Below are 16,996 nucleotides of genomic sequence, written 5' to 3'. Positions count from 1 at the left end.
ATATTACAATTTTCGTCCAGAAAATATCAAACAAGGAACGAAAATATCTAAGACCAGCTCCACACTAGCAGCTGAACAGAGGAACAAGGAACTAGCCAACACACTGCGCCAACCCTCAAGCCCAGCAGGACAGCAGCAGCAGCCAAAAGCAGGCACATAGCACCAGGCAGAGAACTGCACAACAGCAGCCAGAGTAAACAGAGCCAGAAAACAGCAGCAGCTGGCAAAGCAGAGAAGGAACCAGCAGCAGCAATGCACAGACAGAACTAGCAACAGAAACCAGATAGCAGGAGGACCAGAAACTAGCAGTCTAGCCTAAAGTAACACAGCAGCCAGCAGCTCAGAGAAATCCCTGGAGATAAAATGTAACACCAAGCAACAGTTAAAATAGGAGCATTCAAGTATTCAACAGAAGAAACTCCCAGCTAAAAGAATGATATGCATTAAAAAAAGTTCTAAAAATTTAATATGGTGCTAATTCATAGGATAGTATAACTATTCGTATTTGAAAAATATAAAATCACCTTAGAAGGCTGATAATTTAAGGACAAGGTCCTGGTACTCTCAGGTTTCCAGACTACATAATGGATGTTAGTCTCATGCCAGATGAGAGCTTGTTCATTCCCAAAATCTCTGAATTTTTCATGCTCTGAAAGATAAAACCACATATCCTACAACAAACAAAGATCTATATGTCGTGCTCAGAAAGATATAACCATATATCCCAAAAACACAAATATTAAATTAGAAGAAAAACAAAACAATCATAAAATCAATGTTCTTCCATTGCATAACTCACTGCACTGGTCATGAATGTTATAATAAATACGCTTGATGCTCAATAACATAACCAGAAAACACATAACTCTTGTTTTCTACTTAAAATTTCCTTCGTCGGTGATACATTGATATATTGACAACTATGTGTCCATGCTGCAATAATCTTGAAAATCCCAAAACACCCAATTTTAAAAGGATATTAATTTCTTTGCCTAAAAAAAAATACTCATTCCATCAACGCACTCAATAACCTAAGACAAACAAGCACTCAGCCTCGAGAAACCGGACCAATTATAAAAGAGGTTGTCAACAAAATTAAATATCAATGAAAAATAAAGGAACCAAATTTCCATATAACAGAGTTTTCGGAAAAATCTAAAACCCACAAACAGAACAATAGCATGTCCATGGATTAAAATTAGAAACCCGGCGGCGGAAAGCTGGAAAGTAGGAAGCCACTCATGTTCATCATTCTTTTTTATAAAAGAGAAATTAGTAACCTGGCCTTAGAACCCCAATTTAACCCTTCACCCAAGAAAATCATTCTTTTTTATATAAACAGCATACACTTCAAATATTCCAAAATTAAAAACCCAGATGCAATATCATAAAACATATAGAATCAAATTAATTCAAATAAATAAACAAACAAACAACACACATTTAATTCAAATCCAATACTACATAATCAATAACCAAACAGATCAATGGAGCTAAAACATACTTCAATTGATAAAAAAAAAATTAGAAAACCCAGGGCAACAGGAGCTAAAACAGTTAAAATCCCTGATGTTCAAGGTCTGCTTTGGATCGAGGGGTTGGTGTTAGAAACACCTGTTCAACCACTGGTTTAGTCATCAGAGCAGACTTACCAAGTCCCGAATTATCAATTGGGACAGGACGCCATCCAAGGACTGTATGACCAAGTGATTCTGCAACCTAAAAAGACAACACAAAATTCAACAGTCAAATTTCATAATCTAGAACTCCAGTCCAGGGACTGTATGACCAAGTGTTGTTCAAGTGTAATACACTAATAACATTAAACAAACACACAAACTCAAGAATAAAGAGAACAACTGAAAAAGAAGAAAGAAGAAAACCTTGATTGATGGAGCACAACTGAAGAACTCCACAATGAACTCCACAACTGTATTTACTTATGAGGTTATAATGGCTAGCTTGCATATACGGAGTATGAATTTCACTATCCAGGCATACATACAAACTGAATACAGCAAATTGTAAGGAAATTGGGAAATTATGCTAGACTGCTGACAGCTCAAGATACTGTCGAAGTCTGAATCCTGAAAATGCAGCTTCTACTGGCAGTGGTCCCCTAAGAAGGATTCAGAATATGATCTTCAATTCAGACATTCCAAAATGGACAGGATGAGATTAGATATTTCCTTTTACAATTTAGACACAGGAGAAAATCATAGTAACATCACAATTATAGAGCGAGACTAGTAGTTTTGAAGATTTCATTAAACTCTAGAAAATGAAACATACCAGGTCTGGTCTTCGTCTCTGCATTTTCCTTCCTATCCTGGCTGCTTCTTTAGGACTTTTTGCAGACTTAATAGCCTCAAAACACTCTTGTGCCAAAGGATCCTGAACACCATAAAACTTGTGCGCCTGCAGAGGGAATAGACCTAAAACATCCATATTCCATACAATGTATCTACAGAAATAGCTCAACCAAACATACTGAAATAACTCAAACAACAAAAAAACACCAAAAAACTCAAACAACAAAAAACACCAAAAAAAACTCAAAATGAATTATTGGACCAAAAGACCAAAATATAACGCAAATCTAAAAGAACTATCCTACGTTTCCAGGATAGAAGAATGTTAAAACTGCCCTCAATTTATAAATTAGTGACCATCACTACTCATTGTTGTTTAATTTCCGTTGTTTTATCTAGCTATGTAAAACCATTGTCATTTCGAATTGGTTTTGGGACTTCAGATTACTAAATTCTAGTATCACTGGTTTAATGTGGATTATGATATTATTGATAACTCTCATAAATGTGCTTATTAATATGATTTTCACTTGTTACTATGTCTGATCCTTAGTAATGGGAAAATAACACTCTGATTAACTAACCTTTCATTTAAGCTATTTCAACATTAAATCCACATAAAAGCATACAAGTACAAAATTTAACAATTACAAACCAAGACAGGAATTATGAAAACTTTTTTGGTTCTAGTGACTTAACACATAACGCCTAAATTATCATAAAACCATACCACAAAGCATTTGCCTCCTAAACTAATTTTTATCACATCAATTGCTCTACCAAATACTACTCACCTGTTTCTGGAGAATACTCAATGCAAGTTGCTAAATCTTCATGTTTTCCAGTGATGTCATAAACTCCAGAGTGTTGTAGGTCATACCTAAGAAAATCCAGTCGCAGCAAAGCAATAACCATGTTATTCTCAAACATAACATGAAAAGAGGTGTTCGCTTAAATAAATTAATACAAACAAGGGTGAAAATTATGTAGCCAACCGAAAATAAATCAATACACACAAGAATCTAATTATTGATGAGGCACCCTACATTTGAATCAGGGCAAAGCATGGCCTGGATATAGTCTCCAAATATGGCTATGAATAGGTGACAAAATTACATTGCAATAACTCTAAAGAAAATACTTACAAGGCATCAATAGCAAGCATTCTACCAATCTGGTGTCTTGAGTTGCCAGGAATTAAAAGTTGAACATGAGTCACTGGAAAGAACCTAATCAGTCAGCGGAAGCACAAATACAAGTCACCAACTAAACCATAATTAGTTTACACAACGAGAAACTATAAATACATCCAATATTTCTATTAAAAAGCAGAGGAGAATTCATAGAGGAAGGCTCTAGATGAGAGTTGAACCTGTGCATTTCATTACAAAATGTTAGAAAAGAGAGCTTTCCAGAATCGGAAATGATAACCAACATGCCTTTCCCCATAACCTGCAGAAGGAATAAAATATGCATTCAATTACAATGTAAGAAAAGAGATGTAGCCATTATGAGCATTAACATGAGGGTTCCTTACATCATGTAAAACCTGTGAGTTATATTGTCCATATATGTCGAAATATTGATCAGATTACTTTAAGGTCGAGTCAGGTCACTTTTTTACGCATCTAAATTAAAATCCCTGTTATAGTGATAACTGATAAACCCTTAAAAAAAACCTTGACCATAGTCAACTCACAAACCCTTGAGAAAAACAGAGGAATAACACATTTATAATCATAATAAACTAAGGGTGAAACCAAAATGAAGAAAAATCAGCAATAAAAATACTAGTACATTGGCAATTTAATTGTAGTTTATTTTACAAGATCAAAGTAAGGAAATGGAATAAAATAAATACTCTTAATATTAAATAAATAATGTGCAGTAATTTAATTAAATAAGGAATACTTACGAGACGATGATGAAAATTAGTGGGTAAAATGAGAGAGAAACGAGCAAAATGAAAATTATTCCAGTAAATTTCTTCTTCCCATGATTTATAATTCCTAAACTCCATTTTTTGCAGTGAAATCTTGTTGAAGAAAGAGAAATTCCACCCTAATTACAAATGGTTGAAGTTATTAAGAAGATGAAGGAGGTGATAACTGATAAACCCTTAAAATCCGATCAATAGTTAGAATAGGATATCTAGTGTTAAGAAAAAATATCAGAAAAATTACCTGGTGGTCGGTAGCCGACGCACGAAGGACGGCTGAGGGGAACGGAGGGTGGCCGGCGAAGGGTGAGTGGCGGCGGGTAGGACCTACTCTCTCCTTCTCCTACTTATTTTGTTTGACAAAAAATAGAAATAAAACCAAAACCTTAAAATTACAAAATTGAAAACCAAATCAACTACAAACCTTAGGTTGCGAAGAAATTCGGTAGATTAAGAAGACCACAATGGCCCAAATCTTACCTCAAAGTTGCTTCAATGGAGGTGAGAAAACTCATAATGCACTTCAATGGAGAATAGAGAGCACGAGTTCAATGGAGGAGAGATATGGAGAGAGAAGGAGGTGCATGCAGCTGCTTTAATGGAGTGAGAGAGCTCAAAAACGGCTTCAATGGAGAAGGTGGGAATTCGGAGGTGGTGGCATGGAAGAGAAGGTGAGAACGAGGGAAAAAACAAGTTGAAAAATCAGGGGGAAAGAAAAGAAGAAGAAGAAGAAGAAGAAATACGAGAAGCCCGGTTTTTTTTAATGGCACCGGTTTAAGACGAACCGGTGCCAACTCTATTGCTTTCTTTTGTTTTTTTGTTTTTTTTTTTTTTTGGTTGGCATCGGTTTGAACCAGTGCTAATTAGATTAGTTGGCACCGGTTTTGGTTGGAACCGGTGCCAACTCTGAATTTTCCAATCCCTCCCATTTCTTTTGGCACCGGTTTTCAAGAACCGGTGCTAAAGGGGGGTGCCTATATCAAAATTTCTACTAGTGTCTGGAAAGCCATCTGACGCCTCTGAGGAGTTGCGCTCTCGGCTGGAAACAGCGAGAGAGTCCCGTTTTGCGGAGAAGGAGGAGAATTGGGCTGAGTCGGCTGCTGGCAGGCAAAATATGTATGCCGCCTATTATTGCCATGTCCCTAAAGGCAGGCGGAAGGCCATGTCTGAGAAGATAGGTAGCTTTAGGGCCGACCATATCATGGGCCATGGTTATATCCTTTACGTGCCGTATGCCGAGGACACCGTAGTCTGGCCAGAAGGGTCCAGCTACGGGGACGAGTGCTTTGGGTGTTATGAGGCGGCCATTCAGGCTGGCCTTCGATTTCCCTTACATCCGGCCGTACAGCGGATTTTGGATGGATAACAGCTGGGCGTCAGGCAACTTGCCCACAATTCTTGGTTCAACATTCTGGGGTATGTTGCCGGCTGTGAGATGATGAGTATGGATCCAAGCTTTGAGGCTTTTCGCCCATATGCACTATCTCAGCAAAACCCCAAAACAAGCGGTGCCGGCTAGTACACTTTGTCTAGCCACAAGGGTTATATGATGACAATAGGGAAGGAGAACAAGTGGAAAGGCTGGAGGAACAAATTTTACATAGTCTCCTACCCTGACAAAGTAAAGAATAAGATGTACAACAGGTGGAACCGCAATCCACCTCTCCTAACAGGCGCCACTGAAAAGCCGCCAATTCCAAGAAAGGCAAGAGAGGAGATCCTTGACCAGGGTCTCTTCAAAGTGGACATTCAGGCAAATGCTAAACAGGGGCGAGAGAATTCATCCCCCAAAGTTACATTCCTCGTCATGACTGGCTTTTTTACGGGGACTATTTGGCTGCCTGCGGTCTTAGTATTGAGAGGCCGAGAGGTAGTTGGCCGAACGTGTTTACTATTTTTGTTAGACTTAGGTGTGTACTTTCCTTTTTTGTACATTTTGTCTAACCCTTTGAAATCTTTTTGCAGACAAAGTAATGGAAAGACTCCCGGCCACTAGGAAACCTGCCGCCTACTACCGCACCCTTTTGGGCAAGCGGTCTACGGACAAGGTGAATTTCTTTCTAGCTTTGTACAAGTCTTATTTAGCTTTTTTGTCGCCTACTTCTTACTTATTGTGGTTTTTATTGTAGGGCAACTCAGCAAAGCCTTCCTCCTCAAAGCCTATCAGCTATTCAAACCCCTTGCCCTACCCTTGTAGGGTTAAGTTTAATCAGCAGTCGGCCAGCACTTCTGAAAGCAATCGGTCTATTGGCCGCATTTATACCAAGTACTTACAGAGTATTAATTGTGCAAATGTCCCTTAAAGGCCGGATCTTGTACAGCTGGCCAAGTCCATGCTGAAAGCTGTCTCCCTTGAGGACAGGGAGGCGGTTAGAGGAGTCGGCACCCTCAACCTGGACCCATCCTCGCTCTTTTGGCTAAGGTACACTTGTAAAGATTTTCCATTTCTTGTTAATATAACTTGTGAGCCACTTGTAACTGACGTCTGTTTTTTGGCCGAATGCAGTCTATGCTGCGAGTGCACGGTCTCCGCAAGCCCATAAATGAGAAGACCAAAGAGGAAAATTCGCAAAAGCTCGGGCCGCCTCTGTTCTGACACAGCCATGTTCCAGATTGCTCAAAATGAACTTCTGACTACTGACATACTGTATTATCAGGCAGCTGCCAACTTGCAGGTCAAAACGGATTTAGAGGCGACCAAGAAGAGGATCTCCGAGCTGGAGCAGTTTGTCAAGGATCTGAAGGCCAAGCTTGAGCCCCACAAAGAGGCGGACCAGGAAGCAGCTGGCCTCCGAACCCGGGTGGACAAGCTGAAAGCTCGCCTGCAAAACCAGGAAGTCCAATTGGCCAAGAAGTATACTTCAAGGGCTGAGGAGGAAAAGGCGGCCCTGGTCAAGGATATGATGGACGACTGCAACGTCGTCATGAAGCTGACTTGGGGGGCTCTCTTCCTGGAGTCCACCTATGAGGCCTGGCATAATCAGTTCGCCGCCTCCTCTCAAGAGTACAATGAGAAAGTCATGAACCAAGCCCAAGAGGCTAAGGGAGAGGATGAGGAGGAGTCGTCTGATTCTACCTCAGGGGAGTCGGACCAGGGGAGGAGGAGGAGAAGGAGGCGAATCCCATAAAAGAGCAGCAGGCGACTAGGGAACAAAAGGATGCGGCTGCTGATACTAAATAGCCCCCTCCTGCTTCTTAAGCCTTTCTTGTTTTTATTCCAACTTTCTTTGGCCTGCGTGTCGTATGCTCTGTTTGTATCTTTACCGACCAAGGGTCGGATTTATGAACAATTTAACTCTTTTTTTTCGGTCATCTGGCCGACTGTTTTTATATATCGTCCGGCAAATTTTAGCCGGCTTCTTCAATTTGCACTTGTGCAAAAAAATTTCATTTCATAAATTTTGCTAAGAATAAGTAACCTGCTTTTTTCATGAATGCTTATTTCATTATATACCGACTGTTTTTGCCCCTGGGCGACTGTTCGCCTGGTTTTCAAAGGTGAATTGATTAGCTTGGGAATTTTTGATACTTTATGGAGTATAACTAATTTCCAAGTCAATCAATCACAATGGTGAACCAGGCGGTCAGTCGGCCAATGCACAGGCGAACATACTACATTATCCGACTCTTGGCCTTAATATAGTTCTTTAGACGAACCACGTTTACCTACTAAGTTTTGTACTTAGTTTATTTTATTGATTTGTAAATCGTCTGTTTGTTTGGTACTTGTACAAAAATAGGCGTCAAACGGGATGTTTAACCAAAGTAGCAATCGCTTGTTGGGTTACAAGAGGTAGCTTTAATTATTCTCTAACCTAAATAGGAATAGTGGCCGAATGTCGTCTGTTCATCAAAAGGACAGGCGGCTTCATTCGTACCGTTTAGGTTCCATTTTAGGTTATTCAGGTCGAGCGCCTATGAGTTAACCTTTGGGATTAATCAATCTTTGTCACCTTATTTTGAGTAAATAGAAGAAGGAAACGGCCGTTAGCCGCATGTTGTGTCCTCACATGTGCTAAGCTTTGGACTTAGCTTATTACTCAATTAACTGCTAAGTGTGGAACTTAGCTTATATCCTCAAATTTTTCCCACTGTGTTGCCCCTGAGCAACAACAGTCGGCATCCGACTTAGATATTATAGATTACCGCATGTTTTTAGAGCAGTCGGTAGTCTTTGTTGTCTTTGTCTCATTTGATCAGTTCACAGAGCAATGTGCCACCCAAATGGGATATGCTCTCTGCGACGAATTCACCCAAATGGATGTCGCCGAACGCCTGCTCATGTTAGGGACAGACGTATTAGTTTATAAATTAAGAATATCCGCCCATAGGAATCATTTTGATCGTTAGGACATAGGCCTGACTTAGATCATCCGGCCATAAGCCTCATGTGTTCTGAGTGGAACAACACATAGCTGCTAAGTTTGCTAGACTTAACTTACTTCTACTCATGTTGGAGTAGTAGGAAAATAATAAAAAGGTCGTCTGCTTATTAGGCAGGCGTCCCTCCCTTTTGGGAGGATGCGTACAAAAGTATTGAAAACAAATATCAACTTTTTATTGATGTGCTTTCATTTACAAAAAATTTACAAGTCTCAGAAGTAGTACTTTTTCAAGTTGTCTACATTCCAAGTTCTGGCTAGCTGTCGGCCGTCTGGTGTTTCCAAGCAAAAGGTGCTGCCTCGTACTTCTTCATAGATCTGCAAGGGGCCTTCCCAATTAGGAGTCAGCTTTCCCTACTTATTGGCCCTACTGATTGCTTCCATTTTTCGTGACACAAAGTCCCCTTTTTCTCAGGGGCCGATTGTGCACTTTTTATTTGTAAGCTTTCGTCATTCTCAGACGGTGGATCTCATGGCGCAAGGCTGCATTGCCCTAGTGTTCTGGGAGTGAGTTTAGTGCTAGCCTCATGGCCTCCCAGTTAGCCTCCTCATCATATAACATGACTCGAAGAGTCGACTCATAGTGCTCAATAGGCAAAACGGTTTCTGACCCATAAACCATGAGAAATGGGGTTTCACCAGTCGCCCCTTTTTCAGTCGTCTTGATGGCCCACAGAACATACGTAAGATCATCAGCCGCCAGCTCTTTTAATTTTCTTTTTGATGCCATCAAAGATTAACTTGTTGAAGGCTTCAACCTGGCCGTTTGCTTGGGGACGGCCGACTGATACAAAATAGTGAGAGATTCCTTGGTCTCCCAACCAACTCTTAAGAGCAGGCGTCTCAAATTGAGGACCATTATCAAAGACCTTAGATGGGTCCATACCGAGTGATGACATTTCTCTAGATGAAGGAAATAACATCTTTGGTCTTAATGCCTTTGACCGCCTCTGCTTTGACCCATTTAGTGAAGTAGTCGACAGAAACCAGGATATACCTCCGACCGCCTGTAGCAGGCGTATAAGGTCCCAGAATATCCATGCCCTACTTGGCGAATGGTACTGGGCTATGGATGGCCGTGAGATCAGTAGTCGAACGGTGGATGAGTTTGCCAAACCTTTGACACTTGTCACATTTTTCCACCATTTCCATGGCGTCTGTTTCAAGAGTGGGCCAAAAGTAGCCCTACCTCCTAGCTCTCTTTGCTAGGGTCCTGCCACCTATATGGGAGGCACATAAGCCCGAATGTAAGTCTTCTAAAACCTCTCGTCCCCTCTCTGGGGTGACACATTTCAGTAAAGGTTGGACATAGCCCTTTTTAAAGAGTTCTCCATTATGAATCTCAAAACTGGCCGCACGTTTTTTCATTTCAACCATCTCTCAGTAAGTATCTGGCAGGGTACTTTCTGTCAAGTAAGCCCGGATGCCATCCATCCAGGTTGAGATTCGGTCTAGTACTCGAATGGGATCTTCTTCAATGCTTCTTTTTTCCATGACTTCCTAGAAGACTGACCTAGGTGTGTCACGGGAGGCGGATGATGCAAGTTTTGAGAGAGCATCCGCCTGATTTTTCTCGGACCTAGGCACCTGACTTAGATGAAATTCATCAAGTGTCCCTACCTCTTCCTTGACCGCCTGCAGGTATTTGATCATAGCCGGATGGGTGGCTTCATAGTCACCATGGTATTGGCTTACAATCAACAGCGAATCAGAGCAGGCGTCCACTTTCTTTGCCCCAGCCGCCTTACACATGTGGATGCCGGCTAGGAGGGCTTCATATTCTGCCTCATTATTTGAGGCTTGGAACTTGAACCGTAGTGCATATTCATACCTGTCTCCTTCAAGAGACTGACATATGACGTCTGCACCACAGCCGTTCAGGGTGGAGCTCCCGTCCACATATACCTTCCAAACCTGATCAAGGTTTTCAGGATCAGCCGGCCTTGTCATTTCGACAATGAAGTCGGCAAACGCTTGTCCCTTCACTGCCTTTCTTGGTTCAAAGGAAATATCAAGACTTTGAATTTCAATCGCCCATTTTATCATTCGGCCGGACGATTCCATGGTTGTCATTAGCCGCTTGATTGGTTGGTCCGTGTAAACCACTACCGGATGCGCCAGGAAGTAAGGTTTTCACTTCTTGACTGCCATAAAAAGGGCAAGTCTAAATTTTTCAACCATGGGTACCTCAACTCCGCATTCCGTAGAACATGACTGATGAAATAGACCGGGAGCTGGGTGACGCCTCTTTCAGCAAGGAGAACAGAACTGAGCGCATGGTTAGAGATGCCTAGGTACATGTACAGCACTTCCTTTGGCAAAGGACTAACCAGCCTTGGCAAAGAGTGCAAGTGTTGTTTCAACTTTTGAAAGGCCGCCTCTACATCCGCCCCCCATTCAAACATTGTCTTCTTTTTTATAGCTTGGAAGAAATAGAGGCACTTGTCTCCTGACCGACTGAGGAATCTCCCTAATGCCGCTAGACAACCTGTCAACTTCTGAACTTCTTTTACAATGCAGGGCGACTGCATGTCTATGACCGCCTGTATTTTTTCTAGGTTGGCCTCTATCCCCCTTTAATTAATTAAAAATCCAAGAAACTTCCCAGACTCAACACCAAAGACACACTTTTTGGGATTGAGCATGACCTGGTGCCGCCTGAGTGTGGCGAATGTTTCTCGGAGGTCTGTAAGATGATCCGTCTGAAGTTGGGATTTGACTATCATGTCATCAATATACGCCTCCACATTCCTTCCAATTTGATTAATGAAGACTGTATTAATCATTCGCTGGAAGGTAGCAGGCGCATTCTTCAAACCAAACGGCATCACAGTATAGCAGAATAACTCTTGATCAGTGACGAATGCCGTCTTTTCTTGATTTTTTTTCCACAAGGGTATCTGGTGAAAGCCTGAATAGGCGTCCATAAATCTCATCAAGGCATGGCCGACTGTAGAGTCGACTAGACTATCGATATTTGGAAGAGGATAGCTATCCTTTGGACATGCCTTGTTCAGGTCTGTGTAATCAACACACATGCGCCAGGTACCATTCGGCTTTTTCATGAGCACAACATTGGCAACCCAATCTGGGAAGTAGAATTGCCGAATGAACCCAGCATCCAACGGTTTTTTCACCTCGGTGGCTACCGCCTGGCTTCTTTCTTCACCATGGTTCCTCTTCTTTTGCCTTACCTAATTCTTTTTAGGATCCACAGCAAGTTTGTGGACGGCTAGATCCGGGCTGATGCCTGGCGTCTTGTCCACTTCAAAGACAAAGATGTCTTTGAAATCTTTCAATAGGTTGTGTAGGTCTGCACCCAATTTAGCAAAAGCAGCCGTCCCCACCTTAACAGTACGTTCTAGACGAGTGTCATCCAGAACAATATCAATGTGCTCACCAGCCGGCTGGGGACGAAGTTCATCCAGCCGTTCTCCGGTCAATGATTGCTATTGCGTTTCTTTTTTCACGGCCACCAACTGGTCGGCCTTTCTCTTTTTGCTGCCTACTATGGGAGCAGGCATTGTTTCCTTGATTTTTTCAAGGTCTATAGTTTCTCCACTAGGGCCGGATGCGACCACAATGGGTTTGACGTCAGAGAGATAGCACTCCCTACCCGTCTTTTGGTCTCCCCGTAGGGAGCCGACTGTTCCATCATCCCTTTCAAACATGAGAAGCATAAAGGAAGGAATGATAACAGTTTTAGACTTATTTAGGGTGGGACGACCCAAAGTCATGTTATAGGCGGTCAGCTCTTCAATAACTAAGAACCGGACCACCAAGTGGCGTCCCTCTCCCTTTTCTCCCAGCCGAATGGGTAAGTCTATTCGACCTACCGATGCACAACTCCGCCCCCAAATCCCATTAAGGGATGAGAGACCTTGTGCATGCTCTCAGGCTTGTACTTGAGCTTGGTCAAGCACTTGTGGCTGATGAGATCAGAGAAACTACCGGTGTCAATGAGGATTCGGCCAACCTTTTGGTTGGCCACTTTGCATTCGATGACAATGTGGTCATCATGCGGCCTCCTGACATTTCCCTTGTCTCCCTCAGAGATGAAAACTTCAGGGAAAGTGTCATTAGACGTCTGCCCCTCATCAACTGAGCTGTCATCTAGCCGTCTGATGTAGTCTTTGGTTCCCCAAATGGTAGGGCCGCCTCCAACATAATCACCTGCTATTGTATAGATCTGTTCTTCATCAGTATTAGAACTATTAGCAGGTTGAGACTTTTTCTTGGACGATTGCTCAGGGTTAGTTTGCAGGGTAACCTTGGACCTTAGAATGTAGGACTTGAGCACCCCTTTGTCAGCCAGGGGATCTAACAGCCGCCTGAGACTATAGCTGTGGTTGGTGTCATGGCCAACGTCCTCATGGTAATCACAATACTTAATTTTTGGCAGAACCTTTCATAGCAGCCGGCTTTTCAATAGTCATTCGGTCTTTTATCTCCATGAGGATGGAGTAACAGTCTTTATTGAACTTGAATCTGAATTTTCATCAGATTGAACCGCCTGATGTTTGACCGAAGGCCTTCTTTCTCTCCCTACTGAATTGCACCCAAGTCAAGACTTGTTTTCTTAGCAGAGATGTTCATTGAGAAGTTAGACACAAACAAGTATGCAAATGTCTTGAAATTATTGGGCGTCTTGAAACAAGTATGCATCCGGCTGGTAGGTTGCCGAACCATTGTTGGGCGACGCCCATCAATGTGGTCGGGAAGCATCGACACCATGTGGCATCATACAACCCTTGTAGATACATGAGGTTGGTGTATGACATAAGGTGATCTTTTGGATTAGTGGTACCATCATAGGTACCTACCAATACATTTTTCACCTAGGTCGGTTGTGCGGCCTCAGTTATTTCTTTGGAGAATGCAGAGGGTTGTTCCCCCAGTCTTAGCAGTCGGAGCTACCAGTCCAAGGGTTGGACATTATGTGCCGCCTACCCCCCGAAGAGGGTCGGCTGCATGTAAGGTTCTCCATACGACATGTATGGTTGTTGAGGCGCATACGAGGCCGCATGGAGCATCTGAGGACTAGAGTGACGGACATGCCGCCTGTCTGGTTCTCTCGGTTTAATTGTGAATACCTCATTGAGGTATTCAGAAAGCTTTCTTGCAAGTTCAACGTTGAAGCCGACTCTGACAGTTGCATGTTCTTCTTTTGCTGGATTAACATCCGGGCATCAGAATAAGTTTTCTTTAAACCATCCGACTGTACATGCCAAATGGCCTTCCTTTTTCCTGGTTCAAGGAACCGGAATTTGGCTAAATTTATCAAGGGCCTCTGTTCTTCCCTATGTTTAAGGTAAGGAGTGGCCTCTCGGCCTTTGACCGACTTATTCCTCCCAGAATGGGAGGGCTTCTTGGCCGACTGTTCCCTGGTAGAAACAACCGTCCATTTATCAATCAGGTCCTTGATCTCCCCTTTGAAACTTATCATGAGAGTCATGAGCTCGTTTCTGGTGATAGGGACGGAGCCTTCGGCTGCCTGGAGTTGACCAATCGGCTGGCTGGATGGTTCGCTAGGATCCGCCTGTTCGTCGCCTCGTTCCCTCCTTTCGGCGGGACGGATGCGCCTAGTTCTTAGTGACCCATCAGGGGCCACGTATGTGTCGACCTCATGGTCGTCATCTGTATCTTGGTCGGTATAGACCTGTGCGTCGGCCATAGGCCGTTTCTCATTAAGAGGCAGTACAAGTTCTTGTGAAACCATCTTAGTAGTACTCTCCCCACATACGGCGCTAAATGTTTCGGTGTTTTTTATGTGTCCTAAGGGAGAGTTACAACACCAAGACTGGATCCACGCGTTTGTTCCTGCAAAACAACGGAGAATCCCGGGGCTAGGAGTTCCGCCTCCAACGATCAAGTTAAAACGTGTTCGGATGTAAAAAAGTGCGAAATGTAGATGGGATCAAGCTCCTCTTAGGAGAGGAGTGATCATCCGACTGTCTGAAACAGCCTCAAAATCCGAGCCTTAGCTCTTAAGAAGTGCAAATAAAGTTGGAGTTAATGCTCAGCAATTAATGTACACGTGTGTTTAATGATTTATGAATATTTTGTTCCCAAGGGAGAACATCTCCCTTTTATAGGGTCTTGAAATGCGTACCCAGTACTAGGTTTCGAAAACCTAGGACTGACTAGGCTTGACTAGGAATTTGGGTCGTTAAAGGCCACATTCCTAGTTGGCAATCTGTCTGCCACGTGTCGTGGCCTGATTGGTCCACCTTGGACCTATCACGAGGTGACACGTGGCAGACTCTAGTTGGTCCACGTGGATGACACGTGACAGAGTTCAATTGGTCCACGTGGCGGGATTGTTAAAAATCCTTTATCAACCCTTAATAATCCCTTTCCTACTCAAACTAGTATTCCTAATCAAACTAGGATTTTCACTTTCCTTAAAACTTTGACTTTTAAAAATTATCTGTTATAAAATAATATGCCCTAATATTTTTAAATCATAAAATAAAATATTTTTAAGATTATTAAACAATTAAAAATATACTTTTAATTAAAATCATTCTTTTAAAATTCATGAAACCCCTAAATAATTCATTTCAAATTATTTAAATATTTTAGGAAATACTCCATTTAAATTAGAAATATGTATAAAAATACGGGGTATTACAGTCTACCTCCCTTAAAAGAAGTTTCGTCCCGAAACTTGAGCAACGAAATTCAAACTTTTTTCCTCACTTTGTATAATATTGTTGTACTTTTTGTCATACTATTGCCTTTAACAACTCTTTGAGATCAAAATTACTCGAAATAACCGTAAATTATGAGCAAACAGCACAAAAATAACTGAAAATATAGGAAAAAGCGCGAAATTCTACCGCATTATACCCCCTTAAAGAAAACGAGTTACGTCCTCGTAACTCACCATACCTTAAACAACTCAGGATATTTCTTTTTCATCTCATCCTCGACTTCCCAAGTTGCTTCCTCATACTCTTGGTTAGACCATAGCACTTTAACAATCTTAACTTCTTTATTGCGTGTACTACGCACTTTACTGTCAAGGATCTTGATAGGTCTTTCCTCATAAGTTAAGCTTTGATCTAACTCAATAGTTTCAGTTTATGGCACATGTGACTTATCAGGAATATACCTTCTTAACTGATATACATGAAATACATTATGCACTTTACTTAGCTCCATAGGCAAGGCCAACCTATAAGCTACTTTTCCTATCCTTTGCAATATCTCATATGGGCCAATATACTTTGGGATAAGCTTTCCTTTCTTTCCAAATCTCATTACACCTTACATTGGTGACACCTTTAACAATACTTTGTCACCAACCTCAAATTCCTCCTCTCTATGCTTCAAATCCGCGTAGCTCTTTTGGCGATCTTGCGCAGCTTGAATCTTAGCTTGACTCTCCCTCACCTTCTTAACTGTATCCTCGATCATTTGAGGCCCTGAAATCATTGTTTCACTTATGTCGTTCCAACATATTGGACTGCGACACTTCCTTCCATATAATGACTCAAATGGAGCCATGCCAATACTTGCATGGTAGCTATTATTATAGGAAAATTCAATTAAGTCCAAGCTATCCTACCATCCTCCTTGAAAATCTATAACACAAGCCCTCAACATGTCTTCCAAGGTTTGAATGGTTCTCTCAGTTTGCCCATCTGTGGCAGGGTGAAAAGTTGTACTGATCTTAAGTGTTGTACCAAAGTTTTACACTCTTCCAAAACCTTGAAAGAAACCTAGAATCTCTATCAGACACAATATCTTTTGGAACTCCATGTAACCTCACCACATTTTTTATGTAAGTTTTTTCATGTTGTTCCATTTTCCAAGTCTCCTTCATTGGTATAAACATTGTAGATTTTGTAAGTCTATCCACCACTACCCAAATTGTGTCTTTTCCACTCTTTGACTTTGGGAGGCAAGTCACAAAGTCCACTGAAATACAATCCCATTTCCATCCAGGAATTTCCAATGATTGCACAGTTCCTTGCGGTCTTTTGTGCTCTATTTTCACTTTTTGACAAGTTAGACACTTTGCCACAAATTCCGCAACTTCATTCTTCATTCTGGCCACCAATACACCTTTTTCAAGTCCTTATATAGCTTGTCCCCTCCTGGGTGTACTTAGTATGGTGTATTGTGACCCTCTTCCATCAACTTCCTTTTTACCTCGTCACATTTTTGTGGTACACACCAACGGCTTTTGTACCTTAAACTCCCATCTTCATGAATTTTGAAATCTGTAGCTTTTCCTTGCTTTATTTTCTCACGAATCCTATCCAACTTTACATCTCCTGCCTGATTTTCCCTTATTTCATCAAATATCGTGGGTTGGACACTTAGGTTCGCGAGTATGCCTGTTGGCACTCCCG

General features: G+C 41.9%; 1 protein-coding gene across 8 annotated transcripts; it reads right to left on the bottom strand.

Moving 5' to 3' along the window:
* Positions 1 to 214: 214 nt before the first annotated feature.
* LOC110726043 lies at positions 215 to 3,873 on the bottom strand. Of its 8 annotated transcripts, none has more exons than XR_002512294.1 (8): positions 3,850 to 3,873; positions 3,685 to 3,764; positions 3,458 to 3,541; positions 3,107 to 3,192; positions 1,884 to 2,418; positions 1,653 to 1,719; positions 525 to 671; positions 215 to 352 (listed from the first exon to the last, which is right to left on the bottom strand). XR_002512294.1 is itself a non-coding variant. In XM_021905512.1 (5 exons), the coding sequence occupies exons 1-4, from the start codon at positions 3,786 to 3,788 to the stop codon at positions 2,369 to 2,371; spliced, it is 324 nt and encodes a 107-aa protein (XP_021761204.1). In that variant the 5' UTR covers positions 3,789 to 3,836; the 3' UTR covers positions 1,539 to 1,719; positions 1,884 to 2,368. The 8 variants fall into 8 exon arrangements, 1 of the variants encoding a protein (XP_021761204.1); XR_002512297.1 differs by having other exon boundaries at positions 3,862 to 3,872; XR_002512296.1 differs by lacking the exon at positions 3,850 to 3,873 and having other exon boundaries at positions 1,884 to 2,142; positions 2,293 to 2,418; positions 3,685 to 3,836.
* Between the last annotated feature and the right edge of the window lie 13,123 nt (positions 3,874 to 16,996).

The sequence above is a fragment of the Chenopodium quinoa genome, unplaced genomic scaffold (genome assembly GCF_001683475.1).
Source record: "Chenopodium quinoa cultivar QQ74 unplaced genomic scaffold, ASM168347v1, whole genome shotgun sequence".
In the NCBI taxonomy this organism is placed as follows: domain Eukaryota; kingdom Viridiplantae; phylum Streptophyta; class Magnoliopsida; order Caryophyllales; family Amaranthaceae; genus Chenopodium; species Chenopodium quinoa.
This window is presented reverse-complemented; position numbering and strand designations above follow the sequence as displayed.